A 13765-nucleotide genomic window follows, 5' to 3' on the forward strand; every position below is an offset into this window, starting at 1 on the left:
TTTGACGGCAGATTTCTTTGACTTTATTGTTGGAAATGCATCTGCTTTGAGTGTCGCAGGATATCCACACATTCTTGCCATCTCTCTCGTAGCATAGCTTTCGTCGGTAAAGTGTGCGGAACAAACGACTGACCATTTTGTCGGCTTTCCCCACAGCCTCGTATTTTGAACAAATTTCGTCCAATTTCTTGCCACTTTCGCATCTTTGGGCCACTGGTGCAACTTGAATCCGTCCATGTTCGTGTTGTTACACCCTCCGACAACACACCGACGAAAGTGAGAAAATGGCGGATTGCTTCCCGATGTGACGTCACGTTGTGACGTCATCGCTCCGAGAGCGAATAATAGAAAGGCGTTTAATTTGCCAAAATTCACCCATTTAGAGTTCGGAAATTGGTTAAAAAATATATGGTCTTTTTTCTGCAACATCAAGGTATATATTGACGCTTACATAGGTCTGGTGATAATGTTCCCCTTTAAGGGTCACACTTGAATCCCACTTCCCAGACTAATCAAACTCCTAAAAATGCCATCAAGGCATCTTGTAGCTCTGCAATGTCTGATGCTTGATTAAATTCAGGCGTAAGTAACGGACGGGTCATTCAATCCCATCAATGCCTTTGTTCTTGTAGCTACACGTGCATTCATTACTTACGAGCAGAACTGCTCTATCTATACCGCCACCTGTTTGCACACCTGTTGGTCTGTTGGCTAACACAACTAACAGTGTAAGTTAATGTCTATGCACATGGTTGAGCTTCCAGCTACGTTAATTTTGAAACCGGTTAACTGACATAACGTGATGAGTAAAAGCTGTTCGGACCCCCACTTGTTTGCCCACATACTGAGAGGTCTTTATGATAATGTTTCTTACCTTAGTCTCGGATCCCTTTGTACGTCACTTTAGACCAATTACATATGAGGTTTCTGAGCGAGGGCTAACAGGCTGTGGCAGTCCAAATTTTTTGGTAATGGCCCGCCACAGAAAGAAGTAGAAGTGTGATTGAATTGTAGTTACAATGTGATGATTGTGTTTCCTTGATTTTTGAGCAATGTTTTACTAAATTTCTAAATGGTTAATTAATTATGATTAGGCAACTATTCATGAACTAATACATAAAACTTTCATTCAATGTAAAATCAATGTTCAAATTGTATCTCATGTTGTCATCTTCTGTGCTGCTTCCAGACACACATATCCAGATTACCACCTGGGACCGTTCCTGGTCAATCCTTGGCCATCGAGGGAGGTGTTTGTCGCCTGATGAGCACGGCGGAGTGAATCGTATTTCTATTTTCATCTTCTAAAGCAATACTCCATTACACCCGTGTGTTAGTGACACAACACATCATGCTTGGGTGTTTCACTTGTAGTTTGCGCACTTGCAGGACTTCCATATGCTGGATGATACTTGATAGATACACTGTTGCCTTTTTTGCGCCACTTCGCTCTTTTCCACAGTTGCTTTCTTCCTATTAAGTGTAGATAAGCTACTGTAAACTAATAAGGTAAACAGGGTGTGTTGTTTTGTATTGCTCCACTGATGGAACTATTTTTGAACTTTAAAGGATGACTGTACAAAATTGAACTTTTAAATGCTTTTCAAATGTAAAATACAGCATTATGCACATTGTAGGACATTTACTGTATATCTAAAAGTAGGCTCTGACATTGAACATGTGCTAAGTGATAAATACACTCACTTGGTGTTGACGTCTCATACACATATTGTCATTGTCTCAATGTACAATGAAGAATGACATGCTTCTTAGATAACGAGACACAGACTACGTTTACACTGATTTTTTGCAGTGTTATATACGGCAAGTAAAATGTGATCTTTATCAGACTCCAGTATTAACGTGCACAGGCCCCATTGTGCCCTCGACGTCACTTGCATGCACAGTTTGATAAAAGTGATAAAGAAAGTTGACCGAATAACGCAAATAAACATGGAAGTTGCTACTACTACTACTACCGTAAATTCCGGACTATCAGACGCTACTTTTTTCTTACCCTTAGAATTCTGCGGCTTATAAGACTATGCGGCTGATTTATTGATTTTTCTCCGATAAAAGCCATAATAAAAAGAGTAAAAAGAAATGAACAAAAAACAAGCAAATACACCTAAAAAGTGTTTTATTGTTTGTGCTATGGCGCCATCTTATGGACGACCTTGTTCACTGCAGGTGTCCCTCCATTTACGGCAGTGGTTCTTAACCTTGTTGGAGGTACCGAACCCCAGCAGTTTCATATGCACATTCACCGAACCCTTCTTTAGTGAAAAACAAAATGTTTTTTTTTCAAATTCAAGACAAAGTTATGTTTTTGGTAACACTTTAGTTTAGTTTCATAGTCATTCACATCGACGTCCCACTGGGGTGAGTTTTTCCTTGCCCTTATGTGGGCTTTGTACCGAGAATGTCGTTGTGGCTTGTGCAGCCCTTTGAGACACTTGTGATTTAGGGCTATATAAATAAACATTGATTGATTGATTTAGTATGGGGAACATATTCTAAGTAAGTAAGTTCGAAGACCTCTATGAAGAAAACGAACAAGGAACCCAGATTTCCCTTGCCCGGACGCGGGTCACCGGGGCCCCCCTCTGGAGCCAGGCCCGGAGGTGGGGCACGATGGCGAGCGCCTGGTGGCCGGGCCTGTCCCCATGGGGCCCGGCCGGGCACAGCCCGAAGAGGCAACGTGGGTCCCCCCTCCAATGGGCTCACCACCCATAGCAGGGGTCATAGAGGTCGGGTGCAGTGTGAGCTGGGCGGAAGCCGAGGGCAGGGCACTTGGCGGTCTGATCCTCGGCTACAGAAGCTAGCTCTTGGGACGTGGAACGTCACCTCGCTGGGGGGGAAGGAGCCTGAGCTAGTGCACGAGGTGGAGAAGTTCCGGCTAGATATAGTCGGACTCACTTCGACGCACAGCAAGGGCTCTGGAACCAGTTCTCTCGAGAGGGGCTGGACTCTCTTCCACTCTGGTGTTGCCGGCAGTGAGAGGCGACGGGCTGGGGTGGCAATTCTTGTTCCCCCCCCGGCTCAGAGCCTGCACGTTGGAGTTCAACCCGGTGGACGAGAGGGTAGCTTCCCTCCGCCTTCGGGTGGGGGAACGGGTCCTGACTGTGGTTTGCGCTTACGCGCCAAACCGCAGCTCAGAGTATCCACCCTTTTTGGATTCACTCGAGGGAGTACTTGAGAGTGCCCCCCCGGGTGATTCCCTCGTTCTACTGGGGGATTTCAATGCTCATGTTGGCAGCGACAGTGAAACCTGGAGAGGCGTGATTGGGAAAAACGGCTGCCCGGATCTGAACCGAGCGGTGTTTTGTTATTGGACTTTTGTGCCCGTCACAGATTGTCCATAACGAACACCATGTTCAAACATAAGGGTGTCCATATGTGCACTTGGCACCAGGACACCCTAGGCCGCAGTTCCATGATCAACTTTGTAGTTGTGTCATCGGATTTGCGGCCTCATGTTTTGGACACTCGGGTGAAGAGAGGGGCAGAGCTTTCTACCGATCACCATCTGGTGGTGAGTTGGCTGCGATGGTGGGGGAGGATGCCGGACAGACCTGGCAGGCCCAAACGCATTGTGAGGGTTTGCTGGGAACGTCTGGCAGAGTCTCCTGTCAGAGTTTCAATTCCCACCTCTGGAAGAACTTTGAACATGTCATGAGGGAGGTGCTGGACATTGAGTCCGAATGGACCATGTTCCGCGCCTCTATTGTCGAGGCGGCTGATTGGAGCTGTGGCCGCAAGGTAGTTGGTGCTTGTCGTGGCGGTAATCCTAGAACCCGTTGGTGGACACCGGCGGTGAGGGATGCCGTCAAGCTGAAGAAGGAGTCCTATCGGGCTCTTTTGGCTCATAGGACTCCTGAGGCAGCGGACAGGTACCGACAGGCCAAGCGGTGTGCGGCTTCAGCGGTCGCAGAGGCAAAAACTCGGACATGGGAGGAGTTCGGTGAGGCCATGGAAAACGACTTCCGGACGGCTTCGAAGCAATTCTGGACCACCATCCGCCGCCTCAGGAAGGGGAAGCAGTGCACTACCAACACCGTGTATGGCGAGGATGGTGTTCTGCTGACCTCGACTGCGGATGTTGTGGATCGGTGGAGGGAATACTTCGAAGACCTCCTCAATCCCACCAACACGTCTTCCTATGAGGAAGCAGTGCCTGGGGAGTCTGTGGTGGGCTCTCCTATTTCTGGGGCTGAGGTTGCTGAGATAGTTAAAAAGCTCCTCGGTGGCAAGGCCCCGGGGGTAGATGAGATCCGCCCGGAGTTCCTTAAGGCTCTGGATGCTGTGGGGCTGTCTTGGTTGAGACTCTGCAGCATCGCGTGGACATCGGGGGCGGTACCACTGGATTGGCAGACCGGGGTGGTGGTTCCTCTCTTTAAGAAGGGGAACCGGAGGGTGTGTTCTAACTATCGTGGGATCACACTCCTCAGCCTTCCCGGTAAGGTTTATTCAGGTGTACTGGAGAGGAGGCTACGCCGGATAGTCGAACCTCGGATTCAGGAGGAACAGTGTGGTTTTTGTCCTGGTCGTGGAACTGTGGACCAGCTCTATACTCTCGGCAGGGTCCTTGAGGGTGCATGGGAGTTTGCCCAACCAGTCTACATGTGTTTTGTGGACTTGGAGAAGGCATTCGACCGTGTCCCTCGGGAAGTCCTGTGGGGAGTGCTCAGAGAGTATGGGGTATCGGACTGTCTGATTATGGCAGTCCGCTCCCTGTATGATCAGTGCCAGAGTTTGGTCCGCAGTGCCGGTAGTAAGTCGGACATGTTTCCAGTGAGGGTTGGACTCCGCCAAGGCTGCATAATTTTTATGGACAGAATTTCTAGGCGCAGTCAAAGCGTTGAGGGGATCTGGTTTGGTGGCTGCAGGATTAGGTCTCTGCTTTTTGCAGATGATGTGGTCCTGATGGCTTCATCTGGCCAGGATCTTCAGCTCTCACTGGATCGGTTCGCAGCTGAGTGTGAAGCGACTGGGATGAGAATCAGCACCTCCAAGTCCGAGTCCATGGTTCTCGCCCGGAAAAGGGTGGAGTGCCATCTCCGGGTTGGGGAGGAGATCTTGCCCCAAGTGCAGGAGTAAGTACCTCGGAGTCTTGTTCACGAGTGAGGGAAGAGTGGATCGTGAGATCGACAGGTGGATCGGTGCGGCGTCTTCAGTAATGCGGACGCTGTATCGATCCGTTGTGGTGAAGAAAGAGCTGAGCCGGAAGGCAAAGCTCTCAATTTACCGGTCGATCTACGTTCCCATCCTCACCTATGGTCATGAGCTTTGGGTTATGACCGAAAGGACAAGATCACGGGTACAAGCGGCCGAAATGAGTTTCCTCCGCCGGGTGGCGGGGCTCTCCCTTAGAGATAGGGTGAGAAGCTCTGCCATCCGGGAGGAGCTCAAAGTAAAGCCGCTGCTCCTCCACATCGAGAGGAGCCAGATGAGGTGGTTCGGGCATCTGGTCAGGATGCCACCCGAACGCCTCCCTAGGGAGGTGTTTAGGGCACGTCCGACCGGTAGGAGGCCGCGGGGAAGACTCAGGACACGTTGGGAAGACTATGTCTCCCGGCTGGCCTGGGAACGCCTCGGGATCCCACAGGAAGAGCTGGACGAAGTGGCTGGCGAGAGGGAAGTCTGGGCTTCCCTGCTTAGGCTGCTGCCCCCGCGACCCGACCTCGGATAAGCGGAAGAAGATGGATGGATTCTAAGTAACAAAGACTTAATTTAGAATTATTTGGTTAGGGTTAGAGTTAGAGGGTTAGGGTTATAATAAGGCCATGCTGAATAAGGCATTAATAAGTACTTAATGACTAGTTAAGAGCCAATATGTTACTAATTTGCATGTTAATAAGCAACAAATTAATGGTGACTATGTTCCCCAAACTACAGTGTTACCATGTTTTTTTACTGGTGCACAAAATGAACCGTGTATGAACATCACCTTGTTCAAAGAACAAAACCAACACAGTGCATAAACTCACAATTACACACCTGCAAATCAGTGTGACTTCTGCTGTTGCCGTATCCGTAATACGCAGATAGGGAAAAGTTTTTATTTACACAATGAGTCGGGTGTGTCTTGACCTCCGCCGAACCCCTGAGCCCGACTCACCGAACCCCTAGGGTTCGATCGAACCCAGGTTAAGAACCACTGATTTACGGGTGGTGCTTTTTTTTTTTTTCAACCGGAGCGCTGTGTTTGTCTTCCAGCCTTGCATAGCGTTTCGACTCGCATGGATTCTTCATTCATCACTCCAAGCAACGTTTGTAAGTTTTACAGTATAACTAAAACAGTTTATATTTACTAATCTTCTCCCATGTGTGATGTCTGTAGGAGTGTTTTCATGCATATTTGTACATGCTATCGTAAGGTAATGACGCTAGCCTCGTTAGCATGAGCTAATATGCTAACACATTTACGACTGGAGCTGCGTTTCCATTGCAGTTTTCACAAAATAAAAGGCGTAATTCTCATAAAATGTCATCAGGTGAAACTCCACTTTGAAGAAGATCACGTGACAACCTCTGAGGGAGGCAACAGTTGTAGCCGAAACCGTCAAGTACGGAAATAAACACACAGGTCTGGCTAAAGTAAGAAATTGTATTAGATATTGCAGCCAACGCTGTTGCCGTGATGTCAGTAGAAGGCTATTGCTCAAAGGCAACTTCCTTATGGCTCCCTTGTGGGTCTTTCCACTCCTGCGTGTCAGCCTCTATTCCCGCGAAGGAACCCACCAGACGGCCCGGTGCGGCAATGTCGCCTAGCTCACCTCCCGGCCGACTGATCGGAAGGAATCTAGACCAAGACAACCCGTCGTCTCTAGTTGTACTGCATTGACGCTTTGGCAGTTCAGTGTTAAGTGACCCCTAAATACGGAAAAGTGTTTTTTTTCATCATGCTTTTGCGAAACACGTCAATATCAAAACGTCTCAAAAACCACCTAATGAGCGCGCAAAAATATTTTTGCGATATTTGAATGGTTTTTCGAAATAATGGGTGTTTCCATTACCAGTTTTTATTGCGATATTTAGGTTTTGCGCATTTCTAGGGGTATTGGAAACGCAGCTTGTGTTAGTATTATAACTTACAATGGCATTATTTTTAATATTGTTTCAGTTTCACAAATTCCTAAGTAAAATCACCAATTGTGGAGTTCAGTCTGTTTAGCTGATTGGATAGCTAGCTTTCGCAGCTAGTGGGTCAATGACGATGACTTCTGTTTTGTTTGATCAGCCGTTTTACTGTTGTGTTACAGACACCGTTTGGAAACAATTTAAAGGTATGTAAATAAACATTTACAAAATCTGTGTAAATAACTAATTTCACAATGTATATATCTGTGGCTTAAAGTCCGGTGCGGCTAACATATGGGCAAATGTGTTTTTAGTGGGTGTATGGTACTTAACAAAATAAAAGTCACCACATCTAAAATAAACTTACCCCGCCTTCCGCCCGATTGTAGCTAAAATAGGCTCCAGCGACCCCGAAGGGATTAAGCGGTAGAAAATGGATGGATAACATGTTAATGGATATGTGTACAGCTCTGGTAATGGGTACATTCGCACCCACCTGCACAAATGTACTTCAAAATGTAACAATCAAAATAAATGACTCTTTTTTTTGTTTTTTGTTTACTAGAGCATGCATATATAATATGCATTAGTTTGACCATTTAAAATTAACAATAATAAAAAGATGCGTGGAAATAGCATAAAAACGCCCCAAAAATTTGGAAAAACTCGATTCATAGCGTTACTTTTTGGTGTAACCATCATGAGCGTTCTGTTCAGGTATATTTATTTTATATTTTGATAAATCATCATATTTATGTATTACTAAATTTAAATAGGTATTGATCAATCTTTAAGCTAATCTTTGATTTCAGTTTGCTTTTGACTTTTAGAATTGTAGTTGAAACTTTTACAACCTAGTGGTGCGCTCATGATGGCGTAACCAAAGATTTAATTTAATGATCTTATTTTGAATATTTATTCCCTTTTTTACATTTAGTATATTTAAATATTCATTTATAAACATTGAATACGGTATAGCGTGTGGTATAGCGCGGTTGGTAGAGCGGCCGTGCCAGCAACTTGAGGGTTGCAGGTTCAATCCCCGCTTCCGCCATCCTAGTCACTGCCGTTGTGTCCTTTGGGCAAGACACTTTACCCTCCTGCCCCCAGTACCACCCACACTGGTTTAAATGTAACTTAGATATTGGGTTTCACTATGTAAAGCGCTTTGAGTCACTAGAGAAAAGCGCTATATAAATATAATTCACTTCACTTCAATACATTTCAAATATCAATAAAATGCAATTGCCTTCATCTTATAGGGTAATGTTTAGTTACACCAAGTCATGAGCGTAACACTACGCTTCATCACTTTGACTTGTAATATCTCTATTCTGGTGGTGTTTTATGCTTTTTTCTTTTTGGAACATGTACTATACATATAATACAATAAAGTCCCATATAAAATTATGTTTTTAGAAATACTTTAATTTTGCCACAGCGTACACGTCGATCCCAGTCCTTCAACAATCGCTATTTTTTTTAAATTAAAATATATACTATATATATCTTCATATGTTTCATATAGCCTAATATTTGCGCACTATTGACTAGTGATGCACCGAAAATTTTACCACTAAAAAGATACTTTGCTCACCAAAGGATGACATATCCATTTCCGCTGGTGGTTGTGTCTTCCTGGGCACACGAATAGTGTAGCTCACCCAAAGATGACATAAAAGTCGCAATAATGTCGCATTTCTGTTTAGACTGCCATCACGTTTGGAAAGATAAGATTCCAGTTGAATTAGACTATCGTATTTTTCGGAGTATAAGTCGCACAGGAGTATAAGTCGCACCTGCCAAAAATGCATAATAAAGAAGGAAAAAACCATATACAGTATAAGTCGCACTGGAGTATAAGTCGCATTTTTGGGGGAAATTTACACCAAGTATAGACATTTGAAAGGCAATTTAAAATAAATAAAGAATAGTGACCAACAGGCTGAATAAGTGTACGTTATATGACGCATAAATAACCAACTGAGAACGTGCCTGGTATGTTAACGGAACATATTATGGTAAGAGTCATTCAAATAACTAACATATAGAACATGCTATACGTTTACCAAACAATCTAACTCCTAATCGCTAAATCCGATGAAATCTTATACATCTAGTCTCTTACGTGAATGAGCTAAATAATAATGTTTGATATTTTACGGTAATGTGTTAATAATTTCACACATAAGTCACTCCTGAGTATAAGTCGCACCCCCGGCCAAACTATGAAAAAAACTACGACTTATAGTCTGAAAAATATGGTATCTCCCTGTTTTGGCCTAAATCTGATGTCAAAAGATCAGATTTGAAGCACTTTGGAGCATTTGAACTGGCAAAAAATATCCTATTGTCACTTGACGACAACAAAATCAGATTTGGTGTACAGTGTAAACGGGTCCTGTCAGTCTTTTAAACCATGAAATAGGTTAAACAAGTAACTTAGGAGTGCATGCATACAATATAATCTCCACACAATCACAAAGAAGCAGGATGCATATATGCACTTCAAGAGCTACGCTAAATAGCACTTAAGTAGTAGTTTATATATCTACCCCAAAGAATGACGCTTAGCAAACCATTTAAATAATGTGTATTTATGTAGTTACTTTAAGAGACACATGTATTTTGTTGAAAGTAGGGTAATTCAAATCTAATTTGTTTATTTTAAGGGTGAAGTTACTCGATTAGATAGTAGCTAGTGAAAAGACTTAGGACAATTATTTAAATGTATTATTGTTTCCTGATAATGCAGCATAAAACTGTGCAAAATGTTAAAATCCTAATATGCACAGCTCTACACATAGTTTAAGAAGCAATTAAACTCTGATGTTACTGTGTAACTGTGCCCAACTCCAGTCTGTCTACCTTCAAGACTTTTTCTTAGAATTGTAGTGTTTCTTCTACAAGAAAGACATGCATAGCTATTTGGAGAAAATATTTCCAAGCCTGAAAGACAGCATTATGTGGACTGTCAAAAATGTATAGTCTGGGAATAAATTACATGCTGGTTGGAAAAAGAACACAGCAGACGGTTTCCTGTATGCTAAAACGCCTATGAAAGTATTGAGGAGCTGCAATTTTTACTTTCGGCTTTTTACCTCATAACATAGACTTAGTTTTAACTATATTCAAACAGATGTGATGTTTAATGAGGTTACCGTGTCACGTGCTCTAATTTCTAACCACCTGACTATTCTGTGTCAAAAGAAGATTTAAGGAGAACACTTTTTTTTGGAATTTTGCATATACACAATCCCTACTGTATGTGTGATAAAAACTGAAAAACTGAGTATGATGAGGCTAGGTAATGGGTGTCATCCACTCAGTCTGTATAGCACTCTAAAAATATCCAAAATAGGCTCCTGTTACATGTCGTGATTTACAGTCTTGGAGGATGCTTATTCATTGTTTTTGTAGGGGGTAAAAGCACATAGAAGACACGACACAAAACTATAGTAATTTCAAATTAAACTAGAAGAAATCCAGAAAAAAAATTGTAGTCAGTAAAAGGTTTTTTTAATCAAGCAAGAGTTTATGGAATCACTCCTTTTTGAAAATATCATGAAAAACACAGTAACACTACAACACCACCAGTACTTTGTTGCACCACCTCTGGCTTTTATGACAGTTTGCAGTCTCTGAGGCATGGACTTAACAATAGACAAACAGTACTCATCAATCTTGCTCCATCTTTCTCTGATTGATGTTGTCAGACCATCTTTGCAGGTTGGAGTCTTGTCATGGACTTGCTCTTCAGTTTCCACCACACAATTGGTGGTGAAATTGAGATTGCGATCTGGACTTGCAGGCCATGCCATTGACCTTATATATATTTCTTCAGGATAAGTGTTTCTAGTTTTTTCTCAATGGCAAGATGTATTATCTTAAAAATTATGTCATTATCCCAAACATCTTTTTGATGGATGGAATAGAGTCCAAAATGTCTACGTAAACTTGTGCATTTATTGAGGAATGTAATGGAAGACATCTCGCCTGTGTCATTACCTGACATGCAGCCCCATATCATCAATTACTGTGAAAATGTGCATGTTTTCTTCAGGCAGTTGTCTTCATAAATCTCATTGGAACGACACCAAACAATAGTTCCAGCATCATCACCTTGTCCAATGCAGATTTTCGATTCATCACTGAATATGACTTTCATCCATAACCCACGGGTGCTTTTCTTTAGCCTATTGGAACCTTTTTGCTTAGGTGTTAATGACAGCTTTTGTTTTGCTTTTCTGTATTCGTATCTCATTTCCTTTAGGCGGTTTCCTTTAGGCGGTTTCCTTTAGGCGGTTTCTTTGTTTCGTCACAAATGGCTACTCCAGTTTCCACTCATTTGTTTTTTTCACCTGTTGTGCATTTTCTGTTATCAAAACATATTTCTTTAGGTTTTTGGTCTTGACGCTTTTATGTTTTCCTTTGTCTAGTAACGTTTGATTTTTACAACCTTCCCTTGTTGTTTGTATTTGGTACAGATTTTAGTCACAGCTGACTGAACAATTAACATCTTATGCAACATTGCATGATGATGAACTTTCTTGAAGAAGTTTGATAATCCTCTCCTTTGGTTCAATTGACATCTCTCGTGTTGAAGCCATGATTCATGTCAATGCACCTGGTGCAACAGCTCTCCCAAGTTGAGCACTGTGAGCACTCCTTTTAAAGGGGAACATTATCACCAGACCTATGTAAGCGTCAATATATACCTTGATGTTGCAGAAAAAAGACCATATATTTTTTTAACCGATTTCCGAACTCTAAATGGGTGAATTTTGGCGAATTAAACGCCTTTCTATTATTCGCTCTCGGAGCGATGACGTCACAACGTGACGTCACATCGTGAAGCAATCCGCCATTTTCTCACTTTCGTCGGTGTGTTGTCGGAGGGTGTAACAACACGAACAGGGACGGATTCAAGTTGCACCAGTGGCCCAAAGATGCGAAAGTGGCAAGAAATTTGACGAAATTTGTTCAAAATACGAGGCTGTGGGGAAAGCCGACGAAATGGTCAGTCGTTTGTTCCGCACACTTTACCGACGAAAGCTATGCTACGACAGAGATGGCAAGAATGTGTGGATATCCTGCGACACTCAAAGCAGATGCATTTCCAACGATAAAGTCAAAGAAATCTGCCGCCAGAACCCCATTGAATCTGCCGGAGTGTGTGAGCTATTCAGGGACAAAGGACCTCGGTAGCACGGCAAGCAATGGCGGCAGTTTGTTCCCGCAGACGAGCGAGCTAAACCCCCTGGATGTCTTGGCTCACACCGTCCCGAAGATGATCAAGAGAAGAATATCGACCCTAGCTTCCCTGGCCTGCTGACATCAACTCCAAAACTGGACAGATCAGCTTTCAGGAAAAGAGTGCGGATGAGGGTATGTCTACAGAATATATTAATTGATGAAAACTGTATTCATTACTCACGGTTTTACGTAAATTATTATACATAAACTGTGTTTACCAATAATTTAGCTTAAAAACATTTTTTTCAATCATTCGAGTACATTCGGGTAGTCTTGTGTAATGCAGTATTTTGTGTCTATTTAGGTATGGTTAACCTGAGTGCTGAAATCGTGGAAAAATATATGTTCTTAGCGCGCCTGAAATGGGCTGTCTGCAAAGTGCATGTTGTTGTCAAATGTATTTCATATGCTGTAAACCTAGTTCATAGTTGTTAGTAATTATCTTACCAGACAGTGTTAAGCCGCTGAAATCCGAGTCTGAATCCGAGCTAATGTCGCTATACCTTGCTGTTTGTTTGTATTGGCATCACTGTCTGACGTCACAGGAAAATGGACGGGTGTATATAACGATGGTTAAAATCAGGCACTTTGAAGCTTTTTTTAGGGATATTGCGTGAAGGGTAAAATTTAAGCCACTGGGAACTGATTTTTAATGGTTTTAACCCTTCTGAAATTGTGATAATGTTCCCCTTTAAACGGCAGACTAATGAACACATGTAATTTGAAAATGAACATTTACAGGGTGATTCCATAGTTGTTTCCCCCATCAGAATCTATCTGATCTAAAAACAAAACTTACTGACTACCACAATGTTTTAGTGTTACTTAAAGATGGAAAGTTGCCATTTGAAATAACTATAGATGTTTTTTTCTTCAAAATAAACAACTGAATGAACATACTCCAAGTCTGGTGATTTCACACGTTTTTCAGTGGTTTTATTAACCAAGCTATAGCAAAATTGTTTTAACAGAGAGGAACTACTTGTCTAGCATTATGACATATCGTCTTGCTCACAGTGCTTCTCCGACCAAAGTCAGCTACCAGTGAGCTTGAACTGCTAAAATTGTTGTTCGTGACTCACAATAAACTGAGGCAGAGGAAAAAGGAGCTAGATTATACATCATGCATCTCACCTGTATAGTTAAAGGTTGTGGCATCAGTCAACTTTGAAAATCCACATGCTATCAACTCAAGAAACGGTATGCAGCATAGTGCCGACAACATCTCTAGGAAGCATGTTTTATCTCGACGAGTGAGGATCATTCTTACGTCCTCAAAGATGCAACATCCCAGTTAGTCACTGTTTTATGTTTTTATTTGAAACATTTAGCTATAAACGCTACCACTGCTGTGTGCTTGTGAAATCACTGCGCCCAGGAAATACGTTTTGGTGATATGCCTAAAATACTGTAAATATCACATGTA

The 13765-nt window shown here is 42.7% G+C and overlaps 1 protein-coding gene across 1 annotated transcript in view; it reads left to right on the forward strand.

Annotated features, from left to right (window-relative positions):
• The window catches only part of tasp1 (taspase, threonine aspartase, 1), a 46233-nt gene extending 44383 nt beyond the window's left edge, over positions 1-1850 (forward strand). Inside the window, exon 14 of the mRNA XM_061960323.1 lies at positions 1190-1850. Coding sequence (XP_061816307.1) covers positions 1190-1282 — 93 coding nt within the window. The 3' untranslated portion in view covers positions 1283-1850. The remainder of the gene's footprint in view (positions 1-1189) is intronic.
• Positions 1851-13765: the final 11915 nt, after the last annotated feature.

The sequence above is a fragment of the Nerophis lumbriciformis genome, linkage group LG02 (genome assembly GCF_033978685.3).
Source record: "Nerophis lumbriciformis linkage group LG02, RoL_Nlum_v2.1, whole genome shotgun sequence".
Classification (NCBI taxonomy): Eukaryota; Metazoa; Chordata; class Actinopteri; order Syngnathiformes; family Syngnathidae; genus Nerophis; species Nerophis lumbriciformis.